Source organism: Equus quagga, chromosome 12 (assembly GCF_021613505.1).
Source record: "Equus quagga isolate Etosha38 chromosome 12, UCLA_HA_Equagga_1.0, whole genome shotgun sequence".
Taxonomy (NCBI): Eukaryota; Metazoa; Chordata; class Mammalia; order Perissodactyla; family Equidae; genus Equus; species Equus quagga.
In genome coordinates, this window is record NC_060278.1 from 67,469,367 (window position 1) to 67,482,823 (window position 13,457).

The 13,457-nt window shown below is 39.1% G+C and overlaps 1 protein-coding gene across 4 annotated transcripts in view; it reads right to left on the bottom strand.

Annotated features, from left to right (window-relative positions):
• Positions 1-13,457, bottom strand: part of CFAP61 (cilia and flagella associated protein 61) — a 294,287-nt gene that overhangs the window by 270,933 nt on the left and 9,897 nt on the right. For all 4 annotated transcript variants that reach the window (XR_006891038.1, XM_046678345.1, XM_046678346.1 and 1 more), the window contains exon 2: positions 8,536-8,686. Coding sequence is in view for 3 of the 4 variants with exons in the window: in XM_046678345.1 (XP_046534301.1) it covers positions 8,536-8,678 (143 nt within the window). In the remaining variant the exon portion in view is untranslated. The remainder of the gene's footprint in view (positions 1-8,535; positions 8,687-13,457) is intronic.

The following is a 13,457-nucleotide window of genomic DNA, read 5'->3' on the forward strand; positions in this document are numbered from 1 at the left end:
ACTTCCCTGAGTATTCTCTCCTTATCATTCCTATTTGCCAACTTTACTACTATGTGCCTTGCAGTAGGTCTTTTTACATTGACAAATCTAGGAGATCTAAAACCCTCCTCTACACACATTTCTCCATTGATCCCTAGATTTGGGAAGTTCTCTTCAATAATTTCATTAAGCACACTTTCTGCTCCATTTTCCTTTTCCATATTCTCGGGAATTCCTATGATCCTTATGTTCTTACTCCTCATTGAATCCATTATCTCTCGGAGATTTTCCTCATCTTTTTTAATTCTTAGTTCTCTTTCTTCCTCTGTCTGGCGCCATTCAGCCTGTCTGTCCTCGATTATGCTGATTTGCTCCTCTAGGTTGTCTACACGGGCATTCAGGGAATCCGTATTCTGTTTTATCTGGTCCATTGTGTTTTTCATCTCAAGTAATTCTGTTTGATTCTTCTTTATGATTTCAATCTCTTTTGTGAAGTAACTCCAGAACTCGGCTTGTTTCTCTATCTTTCTCTCTACCTCATTGAGTTTTTTGATTATAGCTGCTCTGAATTCATTATCACTTAGTTTACCTAATTCAAAGTCCTCAGGACTTAATTCTGTGTTTTTATTGTTTTCCTTCTGGTCTGGGGCTTTTATAAATTGCTGGATGGTAGAGGAGCGGTTTTTTCTCATGGTGGTAGAATTCAGTTGCAGTTACAGCCTGTCGCCACTAGATGGGGGTCAAGAGCGGCGTGTTATGCGCTCTCCGCCTTGGGGCAAGATGGCTGCGCCCACTGGCTTTGCTGCGGGGGATGGACTGTTACTCACACGTGCCGGTCTGGGTTCAGATCAGCTCTGTTCTCTAGTCTCCTGCGGCCCTTGATTTATGGGGTCCCCGTGGACGGAAGCTTTCCCCCCATCAGCGGGTCTCCACTGAATCAGCGGCAGGAGTCCTGGATGATCCCCCGTTGGCGCAGCCCCTCCCCCACTCCTTCCCGACCTGCGCCGCAGCGATCGCAGACTCTAGGGGAGGGAGTGATGTTCTCTCCTACCGTTCCAGCACATCCGAAGGTATAAGCAAAGTTTATGATCTCCACCTTCTTGGTATTGTAGGTCTCTAACGAGCTGGCATTGTGTTTATTCTCTGAAATTCAGTTCTTCCAATCTTTTGTTGTATTTTGGAGGGGAGAGAATCCCGGGTCAGCTCACCCCGCCATTTTGCTCCTTTCTTAATGTCTTTCAGCAAAGTTTTATAATTTATCCCATAATGGGCTTGGAGCAAAATGGTCAGTTTTACCACTAGGTATTTTATATTCTTTGGCATGAGTGCAAATAGTACCTTCTTTTAAAATGTTCATTGATAGTATATAAAAATGTAATTGATTTTTGTTTAAAGACTTAGTAGCCAGCAACTTTAAACTTTCGTATGAATTCTGATTTTTTTATATATTACTTCTGATTTTCTTCATAAAGAATATATCATCTGCAAATAATAACAGTTTTGTTTCTTCCATTTGAATCCTAACACTTTAGGTTTTTTTTTTTTTTTCTTTCTTACTGCAATAGCTAGGAGCTCCAGTTCAAGGCTGAACAGGTGTTGTGGCAACAGGTATCCTCATCCTGTTCCTTATAGAAAAAGGAACTCTTTTAATATGTTATCATTATTTATGATGTCTGTTAAAGGTTTTTATAGATAACTGTAGCATGTTATGGGAGTTGTCTTATATTCTTATTTTGAGAGTCACATTAAGAATAAATGTTGAGGCCCAGCCCTGTGGCTGAGTGGTTAAGTTCGCATACACCTGGTGGCCCAGGGTTTCACGGGTTCAAATCCTGGGCGTGGAGCTCACACTGCTCATCAAGCCATGCTGAGGTGGCACCCCACATAGCACAACTTGAAGGACCTACAACTAGTATATACAACTATGTACTGGGGGGCTTTGGGGGGAAGAAGAAGAAAAAAAAAAGATTGGCAATAAATGTTAGCTCAGGTGCCAATCTAAAAAAAAAGAATAAATGCTGAATTTTATCAAATGTTTTTGTTTATTGAGATGAATTATATAAATTTTCTCCTTTGATCTGTGAAGGTGGTGACTTAATCAATTTTCTGATAATCAACCAACCTTGAATTCCAGGAGCAATCCAATTTGATTGTGATGAATTATCTTTTTAGTACATTGCTAAATTCCTTCCCTAATGCTTTGTTTAGAATTTTTGCATTTATGCTCACGAACAAAATTGGATGTAATTTCCATTTCTCGTTCTATGTGAGATCTGCTGTTACCCTTCCTTTCTCATACTGCCCTTGTATGATTTTGGTATTGACATTATGCTAGCTTCACAAGGGGAGTTAAGGAGTGTTCTCTGTCTTTCTGCTCCCAGGAAGGTTCACTCAGTTGGTATGTACCTAATCCTTGAACATTCGGTACAAGTGGCTTGTAAAGGCAGTTGTGTCTGCTGTTTTATTGGTGGAAGGATTTAAAATTACTGATTCCACTTCTTTAATGGGTTTCTATCACTTTTTAAATTGACTTTAGGAAAACTATTTTTCTAGAAATTTATCCTTTTCACCTACATTTTCAAATTTTTTGGCATGAAGTTTTTTTTCTTTCTTTCTTTCTTTTTTTTTTGTGAGGAAGATTATCTCTGAGCTAACTACTGCCAATCCTCCTCTTTTTGCTGAGGAAGACTGGCCCTGAGCTAACATCCATGCCCATCTTCCTCTACTTTATACGTGGGACACCTACCACAGCATGGCGTGCCAAGCAGTGCCATGTCCGCACCCAGGATCCGAACCGATGAACCCCGGGCCACCAAGAAGCGGAACAAGCGCACTTAACCGCTGTGCAACTGGGCCGGCCCCGGTATGAAGTTTTTTATGCAGCTCCCCAATCCCTTTAAAATCCAAAAAGCCTTGAAAAACAGAACTTTATCTTATAAAGATAAATTGGCAGCAATATTGGATATAAAGTGGCATGAGGTTATTCTACAGTCATTATTCCATTTAGAGAATATTCCTACATTTTTACCGTAGAAATATTACAGTGTGTGATTATGGGGAACTGCCCCACCCTTACTGGTGGAGTTAAATAATATTTGATAAATGCACAGGGCTAATCTTTTAAAGACTACATTCTGAAACACAGCTAAGGGTCTGTGGATCTCTAATATCATTTTATTATCTGCTTAAACTGTTAACATGTTGGTTATGTCCTCTTCACACTACTTTTTTTTCCTCTTCACACTACTTTTTAAATTTAACAGTCTTTCTTTTTTCTTGATTAAACTTATCAGAAGATTACCCTATTTTCAGCCTTTTTGAAGAATCAACTTCAGGCTTTGTGAATCCTTTACTGGATGTTTATTTTCTATTTCATTAATATTTGCTCTCGTCCTTTATTTTCCTCATTCTCTTTTCTTTGAGTTGATTCTATTGTTCTTTTTCTAACTTAGAGGTAAACTCAGAACATTAATTTTAGGCTTTCTTCTCTTCTACTGTAAGAATTTAAGGTTATAAGTTTCCTCTAAGACTTGCTGCTTTGTTAATCTATTTCCGCATACCAAATGATTCCAAATCTAGCGGATGTCCTCTCCCGTTTATTTGCTCATGATTCTATGGGTTAGAAATTCAGTCAGGGTACAGCAGTGGTATCTGCAGGGCTAAAACCTCCAAGATGGTTTCTTCACTCACACACCTTGGGCCTCAGTGAGGGTGGTTCAAATGGCCCAGGGTTGCTGCAACGGCTGACCTGGGGCCTTGCTTCTTGCCACAGGCTGGGATTCTCAACTCTCCCTTGTGATATGGCCTCTCCATGTGGTTTCTCCACATGGCCTCTCCAGCAGAGTAGCCAGACTTTCTACCTGGTGGTGCAAGGCTCCCAAGAGCATAAAACCAAATGCTGCCGGGCAGGGCTGGGACTAGGGGGAGGTAGGAGAAGTGCCCAGCATTCAAAATTGGAAGAGGTGCTTGCTCTCAGGCTGCTGAAGGATCAGCACGTGGGAATGAGTACCCTGGAGGCCTCTCGTGCCAACCCCGCTGCCAGGCCATCTTAAGACTTGGGCCTGGGACCGGCACAGCACCACTTCCAACACATTCTATTGGGTAAGTCACAGGCCCAGCCCAGATTTAAAAGCTAGGGACTAGAATGGGGGGAAGAACACAGAGGTGTGGAGAATATGAGAAGGCCTCCAACATAAATACCCACACCTGCTGTAGTTGCATTAGACAAAGTTAATTTTATTTTATATATAGTATGTACCCCGATTTACAAACATATATATCTATTGTATAAATATATTTTTATTTTCATTTAACTCAATATATTCCAATTTTTATTGACCCACAATTATTTATAGTTGTATTTCAAATTTTTAAAATATATGGCTGTTTCTTAATTACCTTTTTATTATTGATTTCTAACTCCATTGCACTGTGCTCAAAGAATGTGTTATGTATGATACCAACCACTGAAATTTGTTGAGCGTGCTTTATGGCTTAAGGGGAAGTCAATTTTTATACATGTTTGCATGTATATTTAACAAGAATATGTATTCCTTAATATTGGATGCAATATTCTACATACGTCCATTAGATCAAGTTCTTTGTGTTCTTGTTGAAATCTTTCATATCTTAACTGATTTTTAGTTTGCTTGATCTTCCATTTAGTAAGAGAGATATATTAAAATCTCCCATCATGATGGTGGTATATCTGTTTCATCTTTTGATTCTATTTACTTTTGCTTTATATATTTTATGACTGTGTCCTTAGGAGCAAACAAGTTTAAAGCTGTCATACTTCCCTCAAGCACTAAACCTTTTGTCATTATATAATGACCCTCTTTATCTGCAGTGATGTTCTTCACCCTAAAGTATATTTTGCCTGCCATTTACATAGCAATACCAGCCTTTTTTTTTTTTTTGGATGAGATTTTGGCTAGCATCTTTTTCCCCACAATACTTTGACTTTAAATCTTTCTGTGACTTTATATCTTAGGTGTATCCCTTATATACAAAATATGACTGCTTTTTGTTTTGTTGTTTTCAGCCAATCTGCCCATCTTTATCTTTTAACCAATTTTGTCCAAATACATTTATTGTTATTACTGATCTAATCAAATTGTTTTTCCATCTTCCTATTATGTGACTTTAATTTGTCCTACGTTTTCTGTTTCTTTCTTCCTCCTCCTTTCTTGCTTTCTTTTAGGGTTAGTTTCAAATTTCTTGTTCCATTTTCCCCTGCATAGAAGTTATAATCTCTATACCTATCCCCTTTTTTTTTATTGAGTTAATGATAGGTTACAATCTTGTGAAATTTCAGTAGTACATTATTGTTTGTCATCTATACCTATCCTTTTAACGTTTATTGTAGCCATGTTGACGTATCTTTCTAGCAAAGTCTTTATCCTCTGTTCCAGTTATCAATTGATGTGTAGCAAACCACCCCAAAGCTTAGTGGTTTAAAACAACAGCTTACTATTGTTGCTTATGGTTCTGTCAGTTGACTAGTTTGACCGAGCAGTTTTGCTTGGGTTCTCTCTTGTGATGGTAGTCAAATGGTGGCTGTGGCTGGAGTAATTTGAATATTCAATGGCTAAAATGGGTCTACTTACACAGCTACCAGTTGGTGCTGGTTGTTTGCTGGGAGCTCAGCCAAGGCTGTCAAATGAAGCACCCACATGTGGCATTTGACTTGAGAGATTAACAGTATGGCATCTGGATTCCGAGAGGAGGCATTCCAAGAGACCCAGCGGAAGTGCAAGACTTTTTATGATCTAGACATGAAGTCATAGAGTATCACTTCTGCTGGTTTCTACACAGGGCCAGCCCTGATTCAGTGTGAGAAGGGAATATACAAGGACATAAATGCAGGATGTATGGTTCATGGGAGGAAGGAGGAGATCTTTGAATACTAGCTACCACACCCCCCTCCTGAATAATATCTTAAGAGAACTTTCATTCTAATCATGCACCTCCTAATTTCCCTGTTATTTCTGTCATGTTTTTTATCTAACTTACTATTTATATCTTATAACTTACTATTTATATTTAATATTTATATTAGATTAGTCATTATTAATATTATTGTTTTATACAAGTTACATTTTTTCCTAGATTTACCCACATATTTGTGCATATTCTTGTTTACTTTCCTTCTTATACCCTGGGCTATCCAGCTGAGATAGTCTTCCTTCTTGCCTAGAGTATATTCTGAGGAATTTCCTTTATTCAGAGTCCATTGACAAACTCACTCAGTTTTTATTTGTCTGAAAATGCATTCATCTTCCCCTAGGTACTGAAAAATTATTTCACTGGGTATATAATTCTAGTTTGACAGTATTTTCTTTCCAATATTGAAGATATTCCACTATCTTCTGGCTACCATCGTTGCTAGTGAGAAATCATCATTAGTCTGATCTTTAGTTGTTTTCAGGTAATTTGTCATTTCTCTCTGGTTATTTTTCAGATCTTCTCTCTAGCTTTGGTGTTTTGGTGTCTCATGATGATGTGCTTAGTTGTGTATTTCATTGTGTATTTATCCTGTTTGGGATTCACTGAGTTTTCCAGATTTAAGAATTGGTGCTTTTCAATAATTCTGGAAAGTTCTCAGCCTTTATCTCTTTAAATAATCACTCTTCCATTTCCCATTATCTCCTTCTAGAATTCTGACTAGACCTAAGTGTTAAATATCCCAGTCTTATTTTTTGTTTCTGGCTCTTTGTGCTGTGCTGAATTCTGGATAATTGATTGGCATTGAGCCTCCAGTTCATTACTTCTGTCTTCAACTGTGTCTATTATGATGTTTATTTCATACACTGAGCTTTTAATTTTAACTGTATTTTCATTTCTAGATGGTCTATTTGACTTTCGAAATCTCATTATTCATTTTGATGGTCTTTTTAAATGTATCTTTTCAAGTTAGAGATAGTAAGTATAGCTATTTTATATTCTTTGACTGATGATATCTGAATTCTTTGAGAGTCTGATTCTGCTGTACATTTTTTGTGGTTGTTTCTCACTAACGGTGCATGTTTCCTTGTATATTTGTGATTTTTGATTGTGAGCTCATGTTCCTTGGAACTTTATCTGTGTGTATTATTTGAAGTCTGAATTGAAGCTCCATCCCTTCAGACACAGTTTGTATTTATTTCAGCCAGTCTCCTGGACACATTACTAACCTGCAACCACTTTTAATCAAATTATCCACTTTTTTTCCTTTATTCAGTCTATTGGTAAACTAATTCATATTTTTCTTAGTCTAAAATGCATTCATTATTTGGGAAGTTCTGAAGTTTTGGGGGACCACACAGATAATTAACATGGACCTCAAATCAACAGGTGCTTATGAGTTATTGGGGGAGGCTTTACCCCGCTTTATTCCATGCTGAGGCAGAAACAGGCTAGTTTCCTCACGGTCCACTTTTGTGCAGTGGGTTTATGTCTCGCTCATCCTTACAATGCACAACCCAGTTTGATACAAAGGCCTCTACTACTTCCCTCTCAAGGGGAAGGGAGTGTTTGTCTTCTGATCTTTGTAAAGCTGTCAAAACAGAAGCACAAGGTTTCTAGAGGATAGCAAAATTCCTCAGGGAGAAAGCAGCATTGGTTTCTGTTGTTCTGAAGTTTCTGATTGCATGTTGATAATGTTCTCTGAGCAGTCCTTGACTTTTGAGTGTGTGTGTGTGTGTGTGTGTGTGTGTGCATTAACATGTTTCCATCCAGAGGACATCATTAAAGTGTTCAATCCACCGTGATGGCAAAAACTGAAATCATTTAACTGATATGCATATTTTAAAGCATTTTATACATATTGCTCTACTGCTCTCCAACAAAATTGTGCCAATTTCCATTATGTTCATCTGTGTAGTGATCAGAAACTACAAATTTTAATGCCTTAGGCTGGCTTTTTAGTTTAAACATTTTAATATTTAATGTGAAACTTTATGAAATCCAAAATATTGAGCTATCTCTTATCTTTTTCAATCAAAATCATAAGGAACCAATTATAGGATATTTATGTCCTAGTGTCCAGAAGAAAACAGGGAGAAAAAAAGATCTTTTAAGAAAAAAATCTATGCATATTTTGAAACTTAGAAGAACATTTAAACAGCAGTGGTTAAGGACAAATCCAGGCTTTGTCACTTACTAACTGCTTGACCCTGGGCAGATCTCCATTTTCTCATCTGTAAAATGGACGCGATAGTGGCTACTTCAGAATTAAATAAGGTGATGTTTGCAAAGCACAGAGCCTGACAGAAAAATTCTTAAAACTGGTAGTTAATATTATTAACTTGCCGCAAGTGACTCCACTAGTGGGTAGGGCAGTTGAGATTTGAACCAAAGTTTGCCTGAATCCAAAACCCATGAGAAATCCTTTCAATTTGCATGTTGCTAGGGGACTTAGAGATTGGTTGTTACCAGAGATCTCCTGCTCAGTAGGGCAGATTTTCTTGCTGCCCATTCCTTCGCCATAAGCCCCGTAGGACAGAGGAGTGGGGTCCCTTCCTGGTGTGTGATAAAACTGACCAACATTCTTAAGCTACTTAGCTATGTACTTACAGAAGATAGATGACATTAAGCCTCCCAAACAGCTTCTCAGTAAATTTTCTAATGAGGTTTTTGATACAATAAATATCCTGCGATTCTGTTCTTCGGCAATGCACCACTTCTACCTTTCCTCTTGGGGAAGTGAGTACGGACATTTTTCACCCTGTCCCCAAAAGAGAGAAAACAGTCCACTGTCAATCTGAGATGACAAGCCAGTCTGGTTCAGTACTTACACAATTGGGCATTAATTCAATTTTGGTAGGGTCAGAGTGAATGTGGTATTAGAGTGCTGGAGGGACACATTTTCTCCTGGGGGTAGCCTGTGACAACTGACATGTTTCTCTCCAGAAGAATAATGTTTCTGAGAATTGGCCTGTCTAGAAATTTCTGCAACTGTATTCTTTGTTTCCAATAAAGCCTCTTTGAAATATTCTAATAATAGGAATGAAAAACATTGAAAAGAATGATTTACTGATTCAGGGTTCTCTTACATTTAATCGGCCACCCTGGCACATGGTCACGAGTTACAGGGGAAAGACTAGCAGCTGCTGCCAGTGTTCTAAACTAGAGTTCCCCAAACTGGAGCCCTGAAGGGCAGCAGTCCTGAGAGACATTTTGAGACCAAAAAAACGTTCTGTGATCAAATAAGTATAGGAAATGCTGCTTGCGATGGCCCTCCTGAGGGAGCACCATACGCATTAAAACCTTTGAGAAGACTTTATATAACCCAGCCTTCCCCACACCCTTTCTGAGGAGAATCTCTAATGATGGCGACAGTGGAGAGTCTAACATTCCAGAAAGACATTTTAGGGAATGCTGCTGACAGGAATAATAGGCCACAAAATGATTTCAATCTCTCTCAGTGTCTCAGCATCTCACTGTATGTGTGTGTCTGTCTCTCCCTCTCTCTCTCTTTCCTTTCCTTCTTTCCTTCCTTTGTGTCTCTTTTCCTTCCTTCCTTTTTTCTCTGGAAAACATTTTATTATGTACTAGCCAGTAAAGTTGAAAACAGACAAATTAATTTTTACCATTGTATTTAGTATCATTACCATTACCACTTTACTGAGTACCATTACCATTGTACTATGCACAATACGGAACATGTCCAGCACCCCAGAAGGCTCCCTTGTAGCACCCCCCAATCACTTCACCGCTCCAAAGGTAGCCACTACTCTGACTTCTATCATATTGACCATCTTTGCCAATTTTTGAAAATGATATAAATGGAATTATACAGTGTGTACAGCTCTCTTTCAAAACACAATATATCATTTGACTTTTTGTTGTTGTTGTTTAGATATATCCTTGCATTATTTTCATTTTGCTGAAATACCAAAGAACTTGAGCACCACAGGGGCCTGACAGCATTGGACCAAGCTCCTCCTTTGTCAGATGAGGAAACTGGGGCCCATGAGGTGAAGTGACTCACCTCAAGAAACACACGTTTGGTCAGAAATAGAAGCTTGGGCATCTCTTTCCAGTCCAACCTCCTGCCACTCCCCTCTGTTTAAGTGACCTGCAAGCTGCCTCTGTGGGTAAGTGGTCCCCCTGTCCTCACCATCCACTGGTGTTCAGATTAACTGCAGTTCAACTGCTCTTAACCATAACCTTCAGATGTTAAAGGTTCGAGGAGCGAGGCGATGCAGGGGGACTTGAGAAGGCAGCAGGTAGCAGCCAAGAATCCTCATCCAGTGGGCTTTGCCTTGGTCAATTCATGCCACCCTCAACTTTGTAGGCTTACAAACAGGTATCATCAGCACTCTCAAAGCAAATCCAGCTCTGAGGGATGGCCCTACCTTGCCCAAATTCACAGAAACTGAAAGGAAGAGTCCAAAATGCCAATTTATTCACGTACAAAGAGAAAGTCAACAGTGGAGCAGTCCAGATGTTTCTGTAGCTCAGGGAGCTAACAAACAAAGTCACATGGGCTAAGTACAAGCCTGACTTCCTCACCTTTGATAGAGCTGGGTGGTGGGGAACCATTTCTCCACCTCATGTGCACTACGTGGCCACTGTCTCGCAGCCTTGGTATCAGGGTGACTACGGAGAAATGAGGAGCTCACGCTAGTCTCACCTCTAGCCAGATGTTCTTGTGGAAGTGTGGGCTCAGAATTGCAGATCTTCACATTTTGCAAAGGAAGAAAACCTTGGTATTTATACATCTCCAAAATTTGAAACATTGGCTCAAAAATTTTTTCACACTTTACAGATGTCAATAAACATGTCTTTCAGCTGGTTTAGCCTTCACCCCTGCTATGGCAAAGCCACCCATGCACTCTCTTTTTGTAGATCAACTACATGGACAGCCCAGCTATCAGAAGGTGGTCTACATGGGACCATGGTCAAGAATACAGGATGTGGAATCAGAGCACTAGGGATGAGACCCAGCTTCTATCCTTTATTAGTTGTGTGACCTTGGGCAATTTAATTACACTCTCTGTTCCTGGGTTTCCTTATCTGTATTTAGAGATAATATACATACCTCAAAGAGTTTTATAAATGACTTATTATATGCAACACACTGAAAGCAGTGTCTGACATATAGTTAAGTGCTCAGTACATGTTAGCCACAATTATTAATATTATTATTATTGAGCATGGACATTTTCAGGATTCAAAATGGTGGCCATCAAGAAGTCGCTCAGAGCTCCCAAAGCCTGAGGGGCCCTCATCCGCTGTAGAGATGCCAAGCCAAGAAACCCAGAGATGGGCAATGATTGGATGGCACCTTCTCAGTTTGCCTGGGCATCTCTACATTGTTGATGACCACAGGGCTAATCAATCCCCTTTTCAATAGACACTTGCTTCCCTAGGTAAGCAAACACACCTTTCATCAAGTTGCAGTCAAGTTCTGGTGACCTGATAGCATTTCCTTTCTAAGATGGCTTTCCACAGCCCTGCTGCAATATGAGTTGACTTCATGTTCTAATCCTAATGTCAATCTTTCTTAACATTTAATTTTTAAAATTATTTTTAATTACATAGCAATGCATTATAATGCTTTCTTCATTATACCTTCAATGCCTAATACTTTCTCTTTGTGAAAAACATAGAACTTTACATATAAGGCTGAAATCCTGCCTTTTTTATTGTGGTAAAATATGCATAAGATAAAGTTTAGCATGTTAACCATTTTTAAGTGTACAGTTCAGTTGCATTAAGTACATTCACATCGTTGTGCAACCATTACCACTATTCATCTCCAGGACTTTTTCACCCGAAGTCCTGTTTTGAAACCCCTGGTCCCAATCCAAGTGCCCTCTTTTTTGGGTGTGGCATGTGTATAATCCCAGACAGTATTTTCCATTTTAGGGGATCAAACACACACCACACATGCTGGGTGGGCACAACAGCCCATCAGGGAGAGACTCACTGGAAGGGGTCTCACCTGAAGGTCCCTCTCACTCCAAATCTGGTGGAAGCATTAACAAGCAATGAAATGACAGCAGTGTTTCAAAGGAGGCAATTAGAACCTGGCTGACTACCATCCAAGCAATTAAACATTCCATGATGTCCCCCACCGCTCTGGGAATGTGAAATTAGGTGCTTCCTAATAAAGACATGGCATTAGTAAAGGCAATAAATTTTCACATTTGCAAATATCCTTTACTTTCTTTTGGTAGAAATGGACTTTAATAATGTCCAGACTTCTGTCAAAACTGCCCATAAATATTGTCAGTCCTGGTTTTGGTTTTAACTTAAAAGCAAAATTGGAAAGAGACATCCTGTTTGTGAAACATGATATCATAAGCTAATGCTACAAATATGTAAAAATCCTGAAGAAAATAAAATACAAAAGTATAATTAGAGAGCTGAGTTTGGGAAAAAGGAGAGAAGAAAAGAAGGAAGAGAATGAGCAAGGGTCACCCTCCACCCAACTGACAATGACTTTGTGTGCAGTGGCTCAGGAAGCAACTGGATCTGATATAGAGCCTGAGGGCCAGAGTTTTAACACTTCATGGGGGTAGCATGCACCTCAGCAAAACAGAGAACCAAAACATACGGCCTGGACTTTGGAGGGGTAGGCCTCTCTGTGAACGAGGGGATTAGAAAACTAAACCCACTACCCCAAGGAAGTTACAAGGAAGCTTTCTCTAACCATAGCTCTAGGTAGAAAAGAAAAGAAAACAAAAATACTTGTAAGGATTCCAAATTCTAGACCAGAGTGGGTGTGGCATCCCAATCTCCACCACCTGTATAGCATGGAAGCTTAAACCTTCAGACAATGACTCTGAAAGTGACTATAAAGTAAGAAGGTTTACAATTATTAGAAATATAGAAAGAGAAGTAAAAGTCATGAGAACAGGGAATTATAAAAAAAGAACAGAACTATAAAAATTAAAAATATGGTTATTAAAATTTAAACTAATTGGATGGGTTAAGAACATATTAGATAAAATTAAAGAGAATTATGAACTGGAAGACAGTTATGAAGAAATTATCTAGAAAGAAAAACATAGAAATAGAAAAATAGAATGCACTTAAGAGACATAATACAGAACAAAAAAAAAATCTGTCTTATAGGAATCTCAAAAAGAATAAATAAAATGCTGTTTGAAAATAATGGCTAATGAGATCTCATCAAGATGGCAGTGTAAGCAGACTCTGAACTCATCTCTTCCCATGAACACAACCAGGTTACAATTATTTTTGAAAAAATTACCCTGAATAGAAAACTGAAAACTGGATAAAAAGAACCCCCACAACAAGGGACAGTTCTAAGGCGGAAGAGGCAGAAATTCCTTCTGGAGAGAAAAAAAGCCACCTTCACCAGCCATGGAGCTTCACAGCCAGCCAGGCAGGAGCCACCCTAAGGTATGCAGCCCTCCCTGGAGGAGTGAGGTCCAGAGCAGGGGCCGATACTACTATAAGCATCTCAGCACAACTGAGATGAGGGTCTTACTATCTGGCTTCGCTGGTTAATAACTGCAGCG